The 19315-nt window shown below is 39.6% G+C and overlaps 3 protein-coding genes across 3 annotated transcripts; all 3 read right to left on the bottom strand.

Moving 5' to 3' along the window:
* Positions 1-1795: 1795 nt before the first annotated feature.
* oscp1b (organic solute carrier partner 1b) lies at positions 1796-9060 on the bottom strand. Its single transcript, XM_037075912.1, has 10 exons — positions 8822-9060; positions 6876-7030; positions 6464-6631; positions 5608-5688; positions 5398-5501; positions 4822-4950; positions 4242-4311; positions 3926-4068; positions 3737-3800; positions 1796-2877 (listed from the first exon to the last, which is right to left on the bottom strand). Exons 1-10 carry the CDS (start codon positions 8931-8933, stop codon positions 2758-2760), a joined length of 1146 nt encoding a protein of 381 aa, XP_036931807.1. The 5' UTR covers positions 8934-9060; the 3' UTR covers positions 1796-2757.
* Positions 9061-9386: 326 nt separating this feature from the next.
* On the bottom strand, positions 9387-11542 carry LOC119006097 (cornifelin homolog). The gene is made up of 4 exons (XM_037074464.1): positions 11392-11542; positions 10249-10418; positions 9994-10130; positions 9387-9725 (listed from the first exon to the last, which is right to left on the bottom strand). Exons 2-4 carry the CDS (start codon positions 10358-10360, stop codon positions 9621-9623), a joined length of 354 nt encoding a protein of 117 aa, XP_036930359.1. The 5' UTR covers positions 10361-10418; positions 11392-11542; the 3' UTR covers positions 9387-9620.
* Positions 11543-13009: 1467 nt separating this feature from the next.
* Positions 13010-18565, bottom strand: mrps15 (mitochondrial ribosomal protein S15). Its single transcript, XM_037075998.1, has 8 exons — positions 18294-18565; positions 14989-15057; positions 14805-14880; positions 14651-14699; positions 14399-14483; positions 14249-14307; positions 13605-13796; positions 13010-13330 (listed from the first exon to the last, which is right to left on the bottom strand). The coding sequence occupies exons 1-8, from the start codon at positions 18433-18435 to the stop codon at positions 13241-13243; spliced, it is 762 nt and encodes a 253-aa protein (XP_036931893.1). The 5' UTR covers positions 18436-18565; the 3' UTR covers positions 13010-13240.
* Positions 18566-19315: the final 750 nt, after the last annotated feature.

Raw genomic sequence — 19315 nt, 5'->3', positions numbered from 1 at the left:
AAATTAAACTCTTTTTCTTTTCCTGGCTGAATTAAAACACCATTCTGGCTGTAAAACATTCAACAGACTGGACGTGATTTGTTACAATGCCAACTAGGAACTTTTCCCACCATCCTTAACTCTACATGTAATAATGCTTTTTTATAATCGTCAAACCAAAGTGTAATGACTTATGATATGAAGTAATAATAAATAAACAGCTGGTGGGAACAGCCAAAGGTAATGCAACTGTGCATATAGAGCATGTCAGACTCTGACACAGTTTAACCAGTTCTACACTGTAGTGGCTTTTTAATGAGACACATCATACACCACTCACTACACTACTATACTATCACTATACACTACTCAGCAAAATTGTGCATCACTGCGTTCAATCAGCACTCATCTGATAAAGCATTTTATTTTCAGTATTTGGGACTCCTTGTCCCACCGTAGTATTTCGAGATCAATGCCACGTGTGTGGAAATTGCAGTTAGATATGGCTTCAAAGCCAACACCACCACAAGTTGTTACTCATCTACTCAGCAGGCATATTTTTTTGAATGACATGCAGTGACATTTAGAAAAGCCCACCTATGTTATCAATTTAGACTCCCTGATTAATCTCAAATACCACCCACGGCTACGAGTTTCAGAGCAGTGGGCAGGTGTGATAGACATAGAGAGGGTAAGCAAAAATGGCAAAGGGTTACTTGAGTTGCTCTAGACTTCCTGACTTGACTCAGTAGAGCATATGCCCCCGGCCACATGAAACATTTGTCAAGCTGCGGCTTTACAGTGTCCTACCCACAGCTTTTAAAGGGGAAACTGAATCATATCTCAAAATGCAGGGTCTGTGCATGAGAGACATGGTCTTTTTGTGTAATGTTAAGAGAAACGATGGCCAGGACTTTGTAGATTCAATTTTTTGTAATTGTGACCCTAATGGAACAAGCGGTGTAAGTTCTCCCTTGCATTGTAAAAAGCCACCTTTGTGCTGTTATTTAAGCCACTAAATAGACCTGTTGATACAATCAATTGGCAATTTTGCAGGGTTGAACCACATTACACTGTTTTACAGTGAGGTTGGTTGACTCCAGTTTTACAGGATGACTGGCATGAGCTCCAGTTTCTGTTTGTTTTCCAGGTAGGTTATAACCTTAGGGCATGTAGTGTTTCTTGTCTTGCCTTTGCCATGACTATTGGGAAGACCTCACCAGAGAACTCCACCCGCAGATCAATTCAGACAAATGTCTCAGCATGTTTTGCCTGCATGGTATGCAGCGTGTTTGTGTGTGTCTGCATGTGTGTGTGTCTGAGTGTGGTTGACTGGGGGAGTGCAGACCGAGTCTGACTTTTGAGACCTGCTGTCTGCAGGCAGACTGCACACAGATATATTGGGCACATCAAGCAGTTCTAATTGTAGGGGTTTAATTGTGGATTGCATTCACGCATATTGCTTTTAATTATCTGGTTAAATAAGGAAGTATAAATAAATATAAAATCATTCACATATTTGTTGTTTGACATTTTAAGCAAATTCCACATTCACAGATATAAATAAAACAACAACCTTGTTTTAAATACGCCTGCATTAACCTGACTGAATAGTAAAACACACTCAGAATGTGTGGCTGTCACCTTGAACAGACCACACACAGTACAAGTTTATAAAGGCCAGACAGCGCCCCCTACCGTCGTCCCTTGTCAACTACACCAAGCTGTTACAAGGTTCATGCCATCATTAACACACCATTGCATCAGTACACAAGCGGATCTAACGTTTCATACAATGATATGTGTGAAAACCATGTTTTTTTTCCCAGCTATTTATTAAAAATCCTACATTGGACATTCAACAATTTAACAAATGCAGCTATATGTATTTCTTTGTACACAGAAAATGATACATTCAAATAAATAAAGTATGCAATAAACATATTTACATATCAGACAATTCTTTATATTGCATTTCTCTATATTAAAATAATATGCTGATCGGTGAGCACATTTCTGGATCATAGCTCAAAATCCAGAGACATCACAGGGTAGTGGGAAATGTCTAACAAGTTGATGCTCACATGATGCAAGATAAACAGAATTCTTACCAAAATAAAGATTTCAGGGGATCTGAATCACATTAGAAAGAGCACTTGGGTTTCCTCCGATTCCCCCCCAAATCAAATTTAATTACTTGTTCATAAGAATACAGAGGAAGTTAAGAAACTCCTTCTTTACACTGGTTTATAAAACATACATGGAAGTATGGAGTACTTGCCAGTAGAGCATCTAAAACTGTGATGTATTCTACTCATTTAAGATACACAACATTGTGTGTAAATAAAGGAATGTGTTTTTGTGTGTACCGCAGTGCAGCGTGAATTTAAAAACACCTTGACATTAAAGAGATGTTTTTCCATTAACACATACACATGATCAACACACTGATACATACCTACTGTATGATTTGATGCACTGAAACTCTTCTCAGTTTGAAGCAAACATGCTATTACAGTGCACTGCAACTCAAAGCTCGGCTCACCACATCCTTAATTATTTAACTATGCAAATTTGCAGTTCATCATTTCACAGCCAGTGGAAACACCCACTCACATCTGCACATCTGCACATCGGCAGCCAAACAAGAAGGTTTTCTGGCTGCATTGTGAGGTTGCTGCAGTGCATTTGCCAGTACAGACAGCATACTGGTCTACAGTAGAACAGGCTGGTGATGATGCATTGTGCCCCGACCACTGGGGGATTTCCGTCAGGATGTCACAGGCCGTCCATCATGGCCAGAAGGTCGTCTCCTTTGCTGCTGGCACCGGGAGATGGATCCCCAGACTCTGTGAACTCCCCCATGATCTTGGCCAGCTCTGCATTGGCCTGCTGGTCCTGGAAGACAATATTATCCACCAATCACAGTGGTCATCACAGGGACTTACACCTCGTTACAGTAAATCTTGTTAGTCTGGTAAAGCCAGTCTCTGATTATTGACTTTTTATCCTTAAGCCTGTCACTGAGATCAGTAAAATTCAGAGTCCAATGATAAGGGGTTGCTCATCAAGTGTAAAAGACAGCCATAGTTGTGAGAGGTGGTGGGAGTGCAGACTACATCAAAAATTTGCTTTTTTTTTTTAGTGGTCCTAGTTCAAGAGGTTTTGAAACAAGTATTGACCACATTGAGAGCTGTCCCAGATACTACGTTAGTTTTGATTCATGATTACCAAAAACAAGAAGCGCTTGTTGGGGCACACTAAAGACAAGTCTGAGATGGGAGGAGAAGAGTATCTAATAAGAGCCCCTGTGGAAGACAGCGGTGCCAAAAAGCCGAAAAAAACAGAGCAAACACCATGGCTACAAAGACGGCAAAAATAGGAACTAAAGCTCTTAAGATAGAGTGGACACTGACATCTTGCTTGTGTTTTTGTCAGCTATCATGAACATTAGCTCCTGTTGCAGATCTCTCCAACTGGAGGAAACTTGTTATCAATACAATTTGCCTGGGATCAGCTGTGTAGTTTGTGCACCGTGATGTCACATGACAACAGTCAGTGGCAAAATAATGTCTTGTGGTTTGAGCAACACAGCAACTCTGACATTTTCAGTGTCTTGAAGTCTGCACCTGTCCTTGGATGACAGATGCACAGTCAGACCATTTGTCATTAAGTGTGCAGTTAATTTTTGGTTTTCCATTACACAAATACAGGGACATCCAGTTCCTACTGAAAGAAGCAGATAACAAAGATTTACCTTTGTTGCTTGGATTTTTATGACTCCATATGAAAGCTCGTCTGGTCTTGATATGAGAGCCTCTCTGTGATAAAGGAAGTTGCGACGTTAGCTTTGAGTAATCACCACAAATTAAATGTTTTTTTTACACCACGTAAGCAGCAGTTTCAATTGATCAAGTGCTGTATAAACACAAATAAGGTGACTCACTCTTCTTCCTCATCAGTGGCAAAGAGGTTGACTCTGAAGCCGCTGTCTGCATTCCCCCCTGGTTTCTGAACCTCTAGCCCTCCCATTAACTTGGCCAACAGATTCAGCTCCTCTTTAGCCAGAGGGTTGGGAGCAGCGTTGACCTGTTGACACACAATGGCTCATTAACATCTGGACCAGGGTCACACTGCCAGATTCCTGTGCATGCATTATTTACTGTGGAAACAGAGCCTTCAACATCTTGCTTCAGTGCATGACATTTTCTGTGTGAGTAAAATCATTAATATTTGCAGTGCTGAGAGTGAAGCCGTTTCACCTTAGTGTGCTGAGCAGAATTCTTAGATGTTCCAGACATGTGGGTTTCCACAGGCCGACTTACACTGTACCTGAATTAAGGGATTTGAAAAAAAAAAGAAGAAAGAGAATTAACACTTACAACCACACAATATAGTGCTGGAGATACCGTGCACAAGTCAAGTTTTATTTACAATTTACATGTGTGATTTGTTGCAGTATGTTAGACATACTGACACACCATCATGGCATAAAGTCAGATGACATGATGAGGTTATCCGGCTTTCTGGTTCAGTCTGATGTTATACTTTTTTAGTAACGAGTGGAAAGTCCCAGTCCCAGTGTTCACAGTGTGATCTAATAAAATCATTTGATATCAAAGAACTTAAGTTTAAATACATATGATTCCCCAAAAGTCACTTGAAATCATCAGTCACCTTTTCAAAACAGACTCTAAACATGAAGTTCAGTTGCCAGTGACTTAGTATTTATATACAGTATATTTTATGATCATGATTTAAGAAAATCATCAACAGCCAACTTCAATTGCATAATTACAGTACCACCAAGTCATGTTCATGTAAATCTTCTGTACGTCTTACATATTTGTGCCTAGTTTGGTGACCCTGTCTCCAAACATCTCAAATGATCCTTCCCGCAGAGCAGCAGTGTAGTTTCCTCCATTAGCGAACTGCAGCCTTGTCGTCTCTTCACCTGTACAGCTAAACATCCTGGAATTACCAGATGCAAAATACAAACTATTATTGACACTCAATACACTTTGTTTCCACGCACAGCAACACCAGACTGGTGTTTTCTCCACAAAGCCTGATTTGGTCTGACTGAGACCTTTGTTGCTTAGATACACTCTCATAGATCAAGGGTTCAACGTGTGAGCTATTGTTTCTTCGTATGTTTTCAATGTTTCACAGTGCACATACAATCCCTCAGTAATTTGATCCAAGCTAAACATGTGACACATCTAAAATTAGCCCACAAATGCTTGTTCAACAAAACCTCTGTAATGCAATTAGCTGCCGACAGTCCTGCTTCACTTAAGATCACAGTGTCTGGGTAAGACCAGCAAACATATGAAAGACCAAATGGGCAAACATTAGAGATCATCAAAAAAAAAAAGAAGACCAAAGGCGAGTGAAAAGAACTGTACACTGTGGTACCTTATCAGGCCAGGGACTAGTGTTCCATAAGGCACAGGACCGCTGGTGGGGAGTACAAAGCGGCCGTTGGAGTTCTGCACTTTGTCCTTAAGGAAAATGGACACCTGGCATAGAAGAATACACAGAGACAGGCTTGTAAGGAAAATTAAACACAAATGAAAAATATACTTTCCTCTGGCCAATTAAGACATATTTGAATATTAAACTTACTCTTATATGCATGTCTTGGAAGAAGATGAGGAGAGTTTGTCTGATCAGCTGGAAGTCTCCACTAGACAAGGGTGTATACATCTAATAAATAAATAAATAAATGAATACATAAATAAATAAATAAATAAATAAATAAAAAGAATGAAAAATAACTGACTTTTTTTATAACTTTGATAAAACACATCTACTTAGGCCCCACTGATAAATTAGCAGCGTAATGTGTGCAGTGATTCTGTAGATACTATATCTGTAATTGTTGTGTCAATTGTTTGATATTATGACAGCATAATGTATTCCTTGCATCGTTCCATATATTAAACCAGAGGAGTCAATACAAAATAGTAAAATTAACTTCAAAAACTGTGTATCCATGTTTTAAATAAGTCACTGCATAAATTAAATGCCTCTATTGCAGTCAGTATGAAGTTGAATTGGATGTTTTTTCTCTTGCTTTGACCAGTCTGCTGTGTGAAACTTCATACTAACTTGCTATGACACCTTCACCACTGACTGATGTGTTTCCTCTTTGGTCATACAAGATGTACTACTTGGCAGTTTTTTAAACCCCGTTTGAGGAACAATAATGACTCATATGTATCATCAGTTGCGATCCTGACAAGTCAGCTCTATACTCTGCAGCTGACTATGTATGACTAAACAAAAAGAAGATGTTTACATTTGACCTTGTGTCCCTTTTCTCTTCTGTCTTGGTGTACTTAGCAATGGTTTTAACCAAACTTTGTTCAAATACAACTAAAAGCTCTTGCAGCACACTTCAGGAAATCCCAACAGCTCACCTGCAACTTCGCTACCCATTCCTGTACATACGTGAAGCAAGTAAAGGGATGTGTCATACCTCTATGAGCTGTTGGTATGTCTCGTCAACCTGGCCGAAAATGCTGGGAGTGTCTTTCACAAAGTCTTTGATCGCATCCATGTGGTTGAAAGAGACAAGCAGGATGTCCTTGGGTCGGGGACAGAGAAGCACCTGGTACTTGAAAGCCATGGTCATCAAGTCATAGAGCTGTGAGGAGGGAGACGTGCATGACTCCACTGACTCATCCAGCAGAATAAAATGAATGCTATTGTTATATAATAAACAGCAGAGGGAGCCATATACAGCAATATATGAAATATAAGATAATGTGTGGAAAACTTTGAGTACTAAAGTGAAAATCAAAATTAGAATTAAAAAAAGCAAGACGTGTGGGATACAACATGATATAGAGCTGTAGAAGTGGGCTACATCTGGATACATGACGACTTACCTTGTCCATGCTGGCTTGATTGAGTCTCATTATAGAGGCATGGGCCAGTCTGTCAAACACAGTCCTCAGGGCCTTTTTGGAGTAAAGCTCCTGCGGCTTGAAAAGCTCTTCAAGGAACTTTTTGTTGAACATTGTGGTGATGATGTCATTCATAACTAATCAGGCAAACAGTACAACAGAAAGAGTGCACAAATAATTAAATGGGGTTAGACAAAAAGTACTTTCCACACTGTAGACTCAGAAGCAGGCAGATGAGCATTCTATACTGTACTATGTCGGGCAAAACCATCTCATCCAAAGCCTAACCCAAAAGCCCTAATAAAGCAGCAGTGCTGAAAGCCATCAAGTAATCGAGTAGCATCTAAACAGCTAGGTAGGACGTTTTTTCCTGTTTGAACATAACCCAGATTTTTTTTTTTTTTAAATCTGCTTTGATTAGTTCTACCAATCACTTTTGCAATTGGCAAAAGGGATTTTAAGCAATGTTGTGACTTTCAGAAGGCAAACCTATTAGGTAACTTCACCTTCTTCCCCAACATTTTAAAAGCTTTTTACCAGCTCAAGGGTGAGGCAAATATACTTTCTTAACACTGCGAGACTATGTGGTATTTTCTGGTACTTACCCACAAGGAAGCCACAGTTCACATACAAAAATAGGAGCTGTGAAAATGAGACACTGCTCACGGCAGATGCATGAAGTGTGGTGACCCCAGATAAGATTTTTGGTATTTGCAGAAAAACAAATGCAATGCATTTTTGTTTTGAGTTAACTAGGGGATGCTGTGTCATATGTGCTACATGGGCCTATTTGGTAGCTTGAAATGCTCTTTCATTTGATGAACAGAATCAAGTTTTTCAAATTTCTCCCTTCATCATTTTAAGGTGAGCATAAAAAAATGAAGTGAAGTGTGTGGCCAGGGCATGAGCATTTTAGTAACCTAAAGACATACATGATGTACCCGGGTGCAGAGACAACACCAGAACATTTGTTGCTTAGCTGTTCAAGCTACTTCAAGGAACTTTCTTGATTTTTTTGTCGAGTCTGAAAAAAAGATGAGTCAAAACTTTGTTTTGGTGTTGTACTGTACCAACAGACTCCACAGCACTGTGCCATTTTTTAAATTTTAAATTTTTTTTTAACTTTATGACTTATATTGGTGTAGTTAGAAATAACTACACATTACAGAACTAGCCGATCTGGCCGATGGTCATTCATAAGAAGTTGAAAGTTCCTTGCAGTACTTTTGCATATGAAGTGTCATCTGTCTATGTATAAAATCCTATTGTTTGTTTAGCATGTTGCTCCTGTCTAGGCCAAAGCAGAGCAAGGAGCTACTAATGCATCAGTGAAAAGCTCCGTAGTGATACCTCTCCTTCTGTCCTCGTCTATCCAGCCAGCTATGGTGCAAACATTATGAATTGAAAAGGAGATATATAAATGATATATTGTTCTCATAACCATATTAGATTGGATGAAATAATGAGACATGACCAATAAAAAAATAGATGTCCCTCTCTCCTCCTCTGCATATACAATGTGGCTGTGCACCATCTAATGTCATTTTGTGGTAGTCAAGCTTGAGATGATAGTCAGGCTATCTTTTGCACCCTGCTTTAGAACAGTTGCCCATTTATCAATTTAATGGAGCACTGGAAATTCCAAACTAAAAACTGTAACTACAAACCAGACTGCTATGTTGGTGACTTGTGATCTTAACTAAACACAGCCAATTGACCAATACATAATACTCTTCACTTGTCTGTGCATAGACTTTGTATGACTCACGCACAATTATGTATGTATAAATCATTAGTTTACAACATAGTAACGGAACACACAACCGAGCTGGGTGTGCATTCATCGCAGCGTATGTGAACACGAACGTTTTACTGCAGGGTGACATTTATGTTGTTGTCTGGATAGCTGCTAAGCTAAGTTAGCTAACCTTTCTTAGCTTTGTCAGCGGGGATATTCTGAGCTCGGAGCCGCTGGTCCAGGATGTAAAGCATCTCTCCGCCGAGGTTGATGAATAGCAGAGGCAGAGTCCTTGAAGACATGGTGGGTTTTGGACGGTTGAATCCCTCTAGAAAACGTAGGCAGCTAGCGAATTTAGCTAGCTTAGAGTGCTTGCCGACAGGGGGTCTGACTGTTTGGTAAAGCCTCTTGCGGTTGCCAGGCCACGAAACGAACGGCCAATCAGAGGGCTGTACGTTATGACGTATAGGAAGGAGGAGGGGTCGGGCAGATATGATACTTTCAGTTTAAAGGGGCGATATGTGGTTTTGGAGAAGACATTTTATTAAGACGAGAAAGATCTGACTTTTTATGACTAAACAAACAAAACAAACAAACTCTAAATTTTCATGAATGAATTAACTGAATAAACAAACTGACCCTAAAGGAAAATACAAAGTCCTACTGTTTTCCTTTGCTTAATTATGGCAGACCCTGCCACCTTTCTAGCCTCAAACAGAGTATATCCACTCAAATAATCCACACAGGATACATAAAACAGTTGAAATGCAGTTTATTTACAAAAATGCAGATAAGTGTCGACGGTTACGTGAGTACATACAGTGCTACATGCGAAATCACATTTGATATAACGAATTGCATAATTCACTAGCTATTCTTTTCTTTGCTGTCTGCATAAAAGGTAGGCCTGCTACAGGAATAAACAAATAACTTCCAGGCATCATCAACAAAAGGAAAATGCTGTGTGGGCTAGAATTCTTCATGTCTTGTTATGGTGTAATTTCCCCATTCCTGATACGGACTTCTCGAGCCATCCTGCATGTCTCAAAAAGCCCGCAGCAACAGGTCATCAAGGCGTCATTTATTATTGTTCCCTGTGGGTAAAAGATTGCAACAAAATCAGAACACTGAACACTGACCCTGGATGAGGAAATATTCTGCAGTTAGGGGTTTCTCAACTACAGCACCACCCAACACTTCCTATGTTCATGAAATCTCTCTTTCATAAGAGTCAAGTTATTGAAAAACATATCAGTCTTCCTGTGTGAGACTGAATGGACTTTGGATGTTGCACCTAAAAAATGAAGAGAAAGGGTACTCCAAAGAGTTTAGGAATATGCCATTAGGACATGAGCAGCTCACCTGAATACCATAGGTCAGTCTCATATGAGTCCTCATGGCTGTCATGCCTCCTGGCAAACAACCCAAACAGCAGTTTTCTCCATATTTACTTGCCGTGTAGCAGCTCAATGCAAACGGACAGAAAAAACCAAGAGCACCTGCAAAACAGAGGAGTATTATTTCACTGTGAACTTTTGAAAGTGAAAAAAAAAAAAAGATAAAAACGTGAAAGTGCGCCTGTCTTTGTCAAATTTACGCCTGATGAACGATACTCACAGACAAAGATATCACTGCAGCAGGAGCACAGGCCGGTGCTCCACTCTCCTGTTTGGACATTTGTCCCATAGCCGCCTGCGCCTGGTTGATGGGTGACCACCGGGTTTGACATTTTGAATTACTGGATCTGCTTGTTTTTGATTCAGCCGCCTTGTTAAAGAACCGTTCACCTGTGGAAAAGCAGAAAAAAAGAGAAAGGAATTAATCTTTCTGCCACAATCGTTTTCACATTTTGTCACATGTACTTAAATGTGATGCTCTGGATTTCCTGAGTAGGAAATGTCACAGTTTTACTTTCCATAGAGTCATTCAGAGGTCGGCCTTTAACTAAGATATTCCAGCGCTACCCATTGGAGAATATCTCTAAAACATAACATTAAAGTTCTTCATACAGCCACGTTATCACTCATGAATCACCCTGGAAAGCATGTTATGTGACTGACTTTAAATGAACTTATTCATCGACAAAGAAGAGGACATAAAAACAAGAGCTTTAAGAGATTTTGTGATCTACAAGCTGATTAACTGACAACAGTTTTGCATGGTAGTGTATTCTATTGTACTTGTATAAGAATATCGCCTCTCAATGTGATCGGTGTAACAGTTCGGCTTCCATCTATCAGTGTTGCACAGAAAATACTTTTTGACCAGGTGCAAGTGTTCGAAAATTGTCAAACTAGACTCGGAAAAATGAAATTGAAAAAGAACGCAATTTTGGAATGTCACCCTTTTAGGTGTTTTTGTCTGTATATAGTCTACACTCACTTAGGACAACACTAGACCACAAGACAAGTATATAAACGTAAGCTAATGTGGCTGAAAGGTCACCATAGTCATGTATGGATGGTCAGACCATGAACAAACTGTAAGCTTTTGTAAACACCTATTTATGCAATATGTCAACTTTTTATATACAAAGACTTCGGAGGCATTACTTCACCTGCAGTACAAAAGAGCATGAGAAGTTATCTTGTATCAGTGCCATCAAAACAAGTTTGTCGTGAATGCACAGCTTTTATAGAACACAAACTACGAATGTTTTGCAAATACATTTCAAGAGCAATATCAGAGTAACAATATTGTGACCGAATGTTGAAGTTAACCTTCTGTGAGAAGGAGAAGAAAAAAAGCCGTCACACTTACCAGAAGAGTCTGTCAGTGTGCTCTCCCTCTGATCAGAGTGACAAGCTGCACACCACACAGGAAGCTGTGACGAGCATGAGATGTACAACACTGGTTTGCCAACAGACTGCTGTTTCTGAGGATGACAAAGATCTGTGACGATTCACTGACAAACTTCAGACTATTAACGAGAATCATTACCTTGCTCTGATGCTGATAGTGGGTATGATCTCTGACAGCTGTAGATCCGTGCATGCATATATCTGTTGTCGGAGGTGAAGGCTTCTCTCTATCTCGTATTAGATCAGCACAGTTCAAAGGAACTCATGCAACAGTTGTCAGAACCTTTTTCTAGACGACGCTTTCATAGAACAGCCACAAGTGCACTGTGACTCTTTTGTCACACAGATTGACACAGTTTTTAATCAACCGACATGCCACCGCTGTTTGTAAAAATGAAGAGCAAATGCACACAGGAGTTGAACAAATGCAGAATCTCATATAGCAGCAGACTTGTTATTTGATTGAGGGAAACAAAGTGTCCATATGCATCTTCCCCCAGGATGTTTTTGTTAGTTTTCAGATAATCAGGTCATAAATACCTGAAAATATTGATGTAAAGTCATTAGGTGAGATATGGATTTATTGAAATGAAATCTTGTTTATGTGGCTTGTCACTGGGGCCACAGATTACAGTGATGCTTTACTGGATCACTCATTTTTCACATTGCAATATAATGCAGCTCCTCCACCTGTACAGCCCTCTGAAAACCATCTGATTTATAAACACCTCTCTGGCAGTCAATTAAAAAATGAACAAGGAGAAGAGCTCCCACACAAGTGTCACGCTTATTCATCTGAACACATCCTCCAGGCCTGTTGAACATCCAGCGTTGTAAATCAAATTAATATTTCGGCATGAAGTGAGACAGTGCGTGGGAGTTCCCCTCACTGTTTCCAAGTTGCACCTTCCTCCAACAAACCTGTTGCATATTCATTTCTTCAAGAAGTCTACAATAATGTAACTTCATAAGATTCTCAAATGTCTTTGCAGTGGACTCGTCAGATTGTGCAGATGTTCATGCTACTGTTTCTTTTTCTCCACAAACACTTGAGCCTCAGGCCAATCAAACAGTGCTCAGTCATGTCACAATATCACTAGATGCTACTAAAGCTAATGAAGTGTGCTGGTATGATGGGAATTTCTGCACAAAACAGCACAGAAACAGTCTAGTCCTGATATTGAAACTGCTTAAAGTGTAACATTATGCAATAGCTCTAGATTGAAAAATGATTTAATGTCACGAAATGTGCCTCTGACTGCTGACGGAAAAACACCAGTTCTGACATCATGGCCAGATCTGCAACATTGTGGACATGCTAAGCCCACATAGAGCAGAGCAGCAGTGGTTTCCTGCCACAAGAGTCACTGCTAAGTCTTTCAAGCTGCAGCCCATCATGGATAACTCAGCCACTGGGCTTTTCTTTGTGCTAATCATCTGGTAATTTGAGTTTGCTTATTTCAGTTAATACCTTGGACAAGTGATATTAATGGTCACCTAAGATGTTCTGTGCTGATAAATTTTAAAAACAGCTAAGTAGGTCTTATATTTCAGCAAAAATAACATTCCAAAGTCCATTTGAATACAACTTTCTGACATATTTTATTTCCATTAACTTCGGACATCAACTTGAAAGCAAAAGCAAACATTGTTATATGATGGCAACACATGAAAAAGGAAAAAAATAGCTGTTGGTCCACATGCCCCATCACATCATCTGAGGGTGGAACAGTGAAGATGTCAGTTAAGACAGGCATCTGGGATCACTTTCTGTAATCTACTGTACAGTTTATTGTCTTTAATTCGTCTCAACCGGTTTTTGTCTCGGCTGCCTCGGCCAAGCTTTGCTTCATCTTCAGCCTCTGCTCTGCTTTCTGCTTCTGCACTTCTTTGAAGACCTGTGAAAACACATCAGACACCGCGTGTCAGTGGAGGCACAAAATCACACCTTCACCATGTTAGTCACTTTAACCTACAGCAAGCCTGAGAAATGATCTCAGACACCGCATGAACTACCGCTTCACTAGTGTGGAATCATTTTTTTGTAAAAGGTCTTTTGATATGACTCTCAAATTGATACCATTATTATACACTGCCAATAAAAAAAACATTAATATTTTTATACACACAAATATGGATGTAAATAGAATAATGTGGTCATTTGTTTGCTACCTTAATACAGAAGGCCTTCTTGGCCTGCCAGCGACGAGTGGCCCGTCTGTAGTACTCTGGAGGGAAGGTGTAAGTGATGCCCAGCTGCTCGCACACCCTCTCAAAGGCGTCATAGCGAACCAACCTCAGGTTTTTCAAAAGCTTTTTCCTTTGGTCAATGGCCATGAGCATTCGCCTCTTGTTCGCTTTGTCCTGACATGGGAAAAAAAACACATTAAGAATGGAGTCGGACTTCAGATGTGAGGTGTTAAAGCCCAGTTAATACACGAGTCAGGCTTATGATGAAAAAGCTTAAACAGTTGCAACCTCTACTTCGTATCTATGTCAATTTTAGCAAAAATGTTCGAAGTATGATGTAACATGGAAATTTCCGACCTTGTCTGTGACTACGCATGTTCTCATTTCATGTGGGGGAGTAACACAGGATATCCTGTAGCACACGCATACCTCACACCAGAGGAAGGCAGAGAGGAAATGCGGGGAGACGTAATCATACATGAAATATCGAGTGGTGCAAATCGACTGGCCTATGACATGACACGTCATCTAAGATTGTAATATAAAACCTGTCTAAACAAGAACGAAACCTTCCTGTTCAGCTGGCGAGGGAGAAAAATGATGCTGATTCTACTCGCTTCAGTCACCTTGTGATGTTTTAGCAAGTGCTCCTGAAGGTTGCGGATTCTTGTAGTCAACACGGCCACTGAAAAAAAAGAAAACGTTGATATACACTGTATCTAATCTTTGTATGACAGTGAGAACATTATGTGCAGCATTAAAAAAAAACAGCTCACCCTGGACTTCCACTGAGCTGTGGTCGTTCTCATCCCTCTGGACTTTAGCGATCAGCTGTTCCTTTTTCAGCCGTAGCTTTTCGCGCTGCAGACATGAAAAGAGCGTATTAGAGAATAATACCAGTTATGACTCAGCTCTCTGAAAGTGGCACGACAGTGTACATTTGTACAACCGCATTCATAATCATCAAAAGTATTGTTAAAAAAGAAAGCAGAGATGACAAGGTGATCGGTGGGGACACAAGAACTCACATGACCCGCCAACTCCAACGAAAGAAGTCTTTTGACAACATCGTCTGTCCTATTAACACAAAATATACTTGTGTTAGATGAATAAATATGTGAATGCAGCGCAATTATTTTTCAATAGTCATTTCTTCTATAGGACTGTGTATATGTATGTTACGTTTCAGCGAGGGGTACAGCTGCGTAATCCATCATGAGTGCTGTCTGAGGAAGGTCACTGAGCTGGCTCACAGGGACTGGAAGAAACACAATGTTTGGATGCAGAGCAAAATAAAAAAAATAATAAAAGTACATTTAAAAAGTCACAAAATATGTTTTGGTGACAATGCAGCTTCATCACACACCTGTCTTCCTTATCTTTGTACCCCGGGCATAATGTCTTACTGGTGGTGGAACAGCGAAACTTCCAGCAACTGAGAAGAGAGAGGAAAAATATATTGACATGTGTCGTGAGTGGACACAAAACCCCCCCAAAACAATTACAACACAGTGATGATGGCTATCACAGCGGTGATCTAATGTTGATGACAAAGCAAACATCACATCTGTTCGACACACAACTAACTGGCTTGACAAAGGATGAGTGGTTGCAGTGAAGTATATGGAAACTTCATATGATGGTGAAGTCACGACAGGACTGAATCAAGACATCCGTCACAGTTCTGAGAAATGCATGTGGTGACCTTCTCAAAGCTGGTTTGTATGTCAAGATGTTTCGCAGGGAAATCTTTTGCCCACAAATGACACCACTGACATAATGAGGCCAACACTTTTCTGAACAATGTAACTTTGAAATCAGAGACACCCAAAGGCAGAGGTCGATTAAGTGGTGAATCTGGAATGATACTGACTACAATCTCATTTAGAGCTGCGAGAATTAATCAATGGCTTGGTGAGTCGATCGAAGGAAAATTGCCAGCTACTTTGATAATCAATGACTTGTTTAAGTCATCAAAATGTCAAATATCCACTGGTTACAGCTTCTTCAATGTAAGGATTTGCTGCTTTTCTTAGTCATATATGTTAGTATATAAAATGTCTTTGGGGTTTAGACTGTTGATTTGACAAAAGAAGCAGTCTGAGGACATTACGTCAGGCTCCTGAAAGTTCTAAGAAGCATTTTTCACATTGTTTGAAATTTTATACTGGGGAAACTCTCTCATGGAAAGTGCTCAGTTGCAGGCATGTTGGAAAGTGCCACTGCAGTCCTGAGAAATCACAATTTATTAATTCCACTGAAAACATCAGCTGAATTAGTAAATTGTGCTGAGCTACAGCAGTGTACAGGACCTTCTTCTCTCATGACTGCAGTGGCACCTTGCAACACACCCGCAACAGTTAGTTTAATGCGTGGATAGCTTCTTTGACTGACACATTACAGATTAAATCAAATGATTTATCATAAAAATAATCAGTAGAATAATCATGATATCATCATGTCGTAACATTTTGGACTTCTAACCCAGAACGTGTTCATGGGGCGTTTGAGAACTTTCTTTGGACAGAAACCTCCCTTAGTTCTGATCAGAAGTGAGGTCTGAAATATCAGCAGTAAATGTTATTTGTTAGCACCACTGGGATGCTTTGTCGTCTCAACAGCTGCACGTTGAACATATCTACTCTGTTTTGTGAGAACAAACAACAAAACAAAAGTTTAACCCGCATGATTTAAGAGCACGGCCAACATAATCTATGTGACATAGCTGTTCCAGTTAAAACACAACTAGTGATTTATATGAAGTGAGTCGTTTGTGGTTTTCAGTATCAGCATCATCAAAACAACAAATGATGTTGTTTCCTTAACAGCTCCATGTAACTTGTGTTTCCAGTGATTTGCTATCTATCGTGTTGTACTGTTTATTTATTTTAATTTCTTAGCAAATTTAGTCTGTAGTCCCGACAGACATTTGATTCATCATTTCCAAGCATTTGTCACAAAGTTGAGGAGAGAAGTGGTCGGCAAGAAGAAGTCAACTGATTCCAAGGCGTGCCGGTTGATAAAGGGGTGATGTTTTTGTGGTTGTTAGTGAGCTGAGAAAAGGATGCAGCAGTGTGAAAACAAGTTATCACCTAGACTTGGGGGGGGGGGGGGTTATATGTTGTTTTTTTGCATTTTGAATGCAAAGCTGCTCTAGATGCTCCTGATACAAAATGAGATTGCATCAGATTGAACAGACAGAAGATATTCTCAGAAACTACTAGTCAAGTTGAAACAAAAAAGCAAACCTCCTTCAGAGATGGGGTATATTGGGTTAAGGGTATTAATCAACCTGATTTGGTGAATCTTTGTTGATCTGCTGCATGTGAAGCTCTTTATAACTCTGTTTTTAAAAAGGTGCTACGTTCAAAACTCAAACTTGGTAAGGGAGACTGAGATATGGCGGCTTATATACACATGTGCATGGATAAAAAGATACAGGTCAGATGAAAATAAAATATAAATAAAAATAAAAACATGTCAACGAATAAACAATCAAGTGAAACACTAAAATATCCCAATAACCCTAACTAATTCTGAATAGTGTAAATAAAGTTATTACTATCATTATCAAAATAATGGTCTTGTTGATGTAATGTTTGCAATAGTTGTTTAATTGTTGACTGATTGTCGTTTTTCACCTTACTTTTTTCTGTGATCAGTGTACTGCTATCCAAGCTAGGTGTCATACTAACCATCTGCTGCTAATGCTTTTGATTTGCTGTCGAATCATGCTGTCACAGTTGCTTTCAGTATAAACCTCAGCTCCTTGTCTTCAGCCTTTACTGGGAGGGTGTTTAGCTCCCGCTGCAAAGCCACAGTGAAGGCAGACGATGAGAAGTCTCCATTCACATTTATAATAATTTCGTAGTTTATGGTGCTTTTGAATTGTACTGCATGAAACAGACTCTTATTTTTCTTTTTTGACAACCCTCACTGGTATAAATTAAGTCCAATTAAATAATACAGATCCTTTTGGCTTTATGGAAATTAACTTGCACCTAAATGCAAATGTAGGTGCTCCAAATCATACAGCGTGACCAATGATACATTTTTGGGGCCGACATCATTATTGTGAATATTATGACATTGTTAGTTTAGCAGATACACACTGTTTGCAATGATCCCTCAGTAGTGGTTATCAAACGCTTGTGGCAAAGACGTATAATGAAGACAGGATATTTAACTGTATTTTCTAAAATGAGGTTTACAAGCAGTACTGTGGTGCCATTTTGTAGGCCAGGTTGTAAGGACTAAATTGTACTACACTATGGCTAATAATCTTATCCAATGATATTGCTGTAGGAAGTCTGTATCAGAGTCACTGGCTGTATTTGTTTATGTGCCACATTTATCCAACGTTACAAGTTCAAGTTAGGAAAGGAAAATAGGCTTTCTGGAGGGGAAAGGACTCATTATCCTCAGTTACTATGCACAAACTAAATGATATTCAGACAGTATTCTCCGTTTTCCTCAAACGTGTTAGCTAGCGTGCAGCTCTCTGTCAACACTGTTGGTGTTAGCTAGCTAATGATGCTCTTGCTAGCAGTCGACAGACAGGCTTTGTTAACAGCCTGGAATAATACACATATATATATTAATATTAGCCAACTATTTTGTAAACACATGTGGCCAGCGATCTTGGGTTCTTCCAGTCCAGCGTACACTTACCACAGCTAACTCTCGGTCCTGCTAGTAAAGCCGAGCTACATGCCAAGGGTTTCGCCGACAGAGCGGAGCACAGAGCGCCGCTTTCCCGCAAAACACCGGCCGACGTCTTCAGAACAGTTCGCAGAGCTATGTTTGCGAACATGGCTGTCAGGGGAGCTACCAAGGCGGAAAATGAACTGCCTAAAAGAGATGAAAATGTGACTGTTAATCACACTCGACCCCTACATGAGGCTCGCCATTTTGACTAGACCAAACTAGCTGAGAGCGGATGGAGGGAGCAGTGTTTTTTTTTCCCCCTAGGCTGTGCTAACGATCCCAGAACACATCGATGGGATAAACTGCAAGGGGACGAAAAGCAATAGAAAACCTGGCTTTAGATTGGTTGTGTTTACAATTGCGTTATTTTGATAATTAAATAATAATATTTACTGTATCTGAGAGTGTTTTTGCAAAGTGTGGCGTATATAAAAACCTCAACTCATGGCAATATGTCATTAAATCAAAAATACTCATTCATGATTTGTCAGTTAAAAGTTAATGGAGACGCGATTTGAGACACTGACTGAGTACAATCTAATGAAAAGCAAAGAAGTATGATGGGGACCTGATAATAAGGATTTAGGTATTTTTAATCAATCAAAAACTTCCGGAATCCAATTAATTTAGGCACTTAAAATATTATTATCTACTTCCTTCATCATATACAAACGCAAGGATAAAGCAGTTGGTTTAGTGCGTGAATAATTGTAATTAAATTAGGTGTCCCGTCTTTGATTTGGTTTGCCAAAGAGTGTCTAATGGAGTGATTTTACATACATTTGTTTAAAACTCGAAATTGTAAGTTCTGCTTCCATTTTAAATAACAGAGAACAACTTTTTTTTGGAAAGCATAAAAGTTAAATACCAAATGTAGAGGCTGCAGAGATGACTGATATTTGTTTGCCAAACAAAACAGTTCTGACTTTGTCCCCTTGGCATAAAAAATAGTATTTTTGAGAGAGTTCACAAATAATCTTCAACAA

The sequence above is a fragment of the Acanthopagrus latus genome, chromosome 17 (genome assembly GCF_904848185.1).
Source record: "Acanthopagrus latus isolate v.2019 chromosome 17, fAcaLat1.1, whole genome shotgun sequence".
Classification (NCBI taxonomy): Eukaryota; Metazoa; Chordata; class Actinopteri; order Spariformes; family Sparidae; genus Acanthopagrus; species Acanthopagrus latus.
The sequence above is the reverse complement of the archived record's forward strand: the minus strand, read 5'-3'. Positions and strand labels throughout refer to the sequence as shown.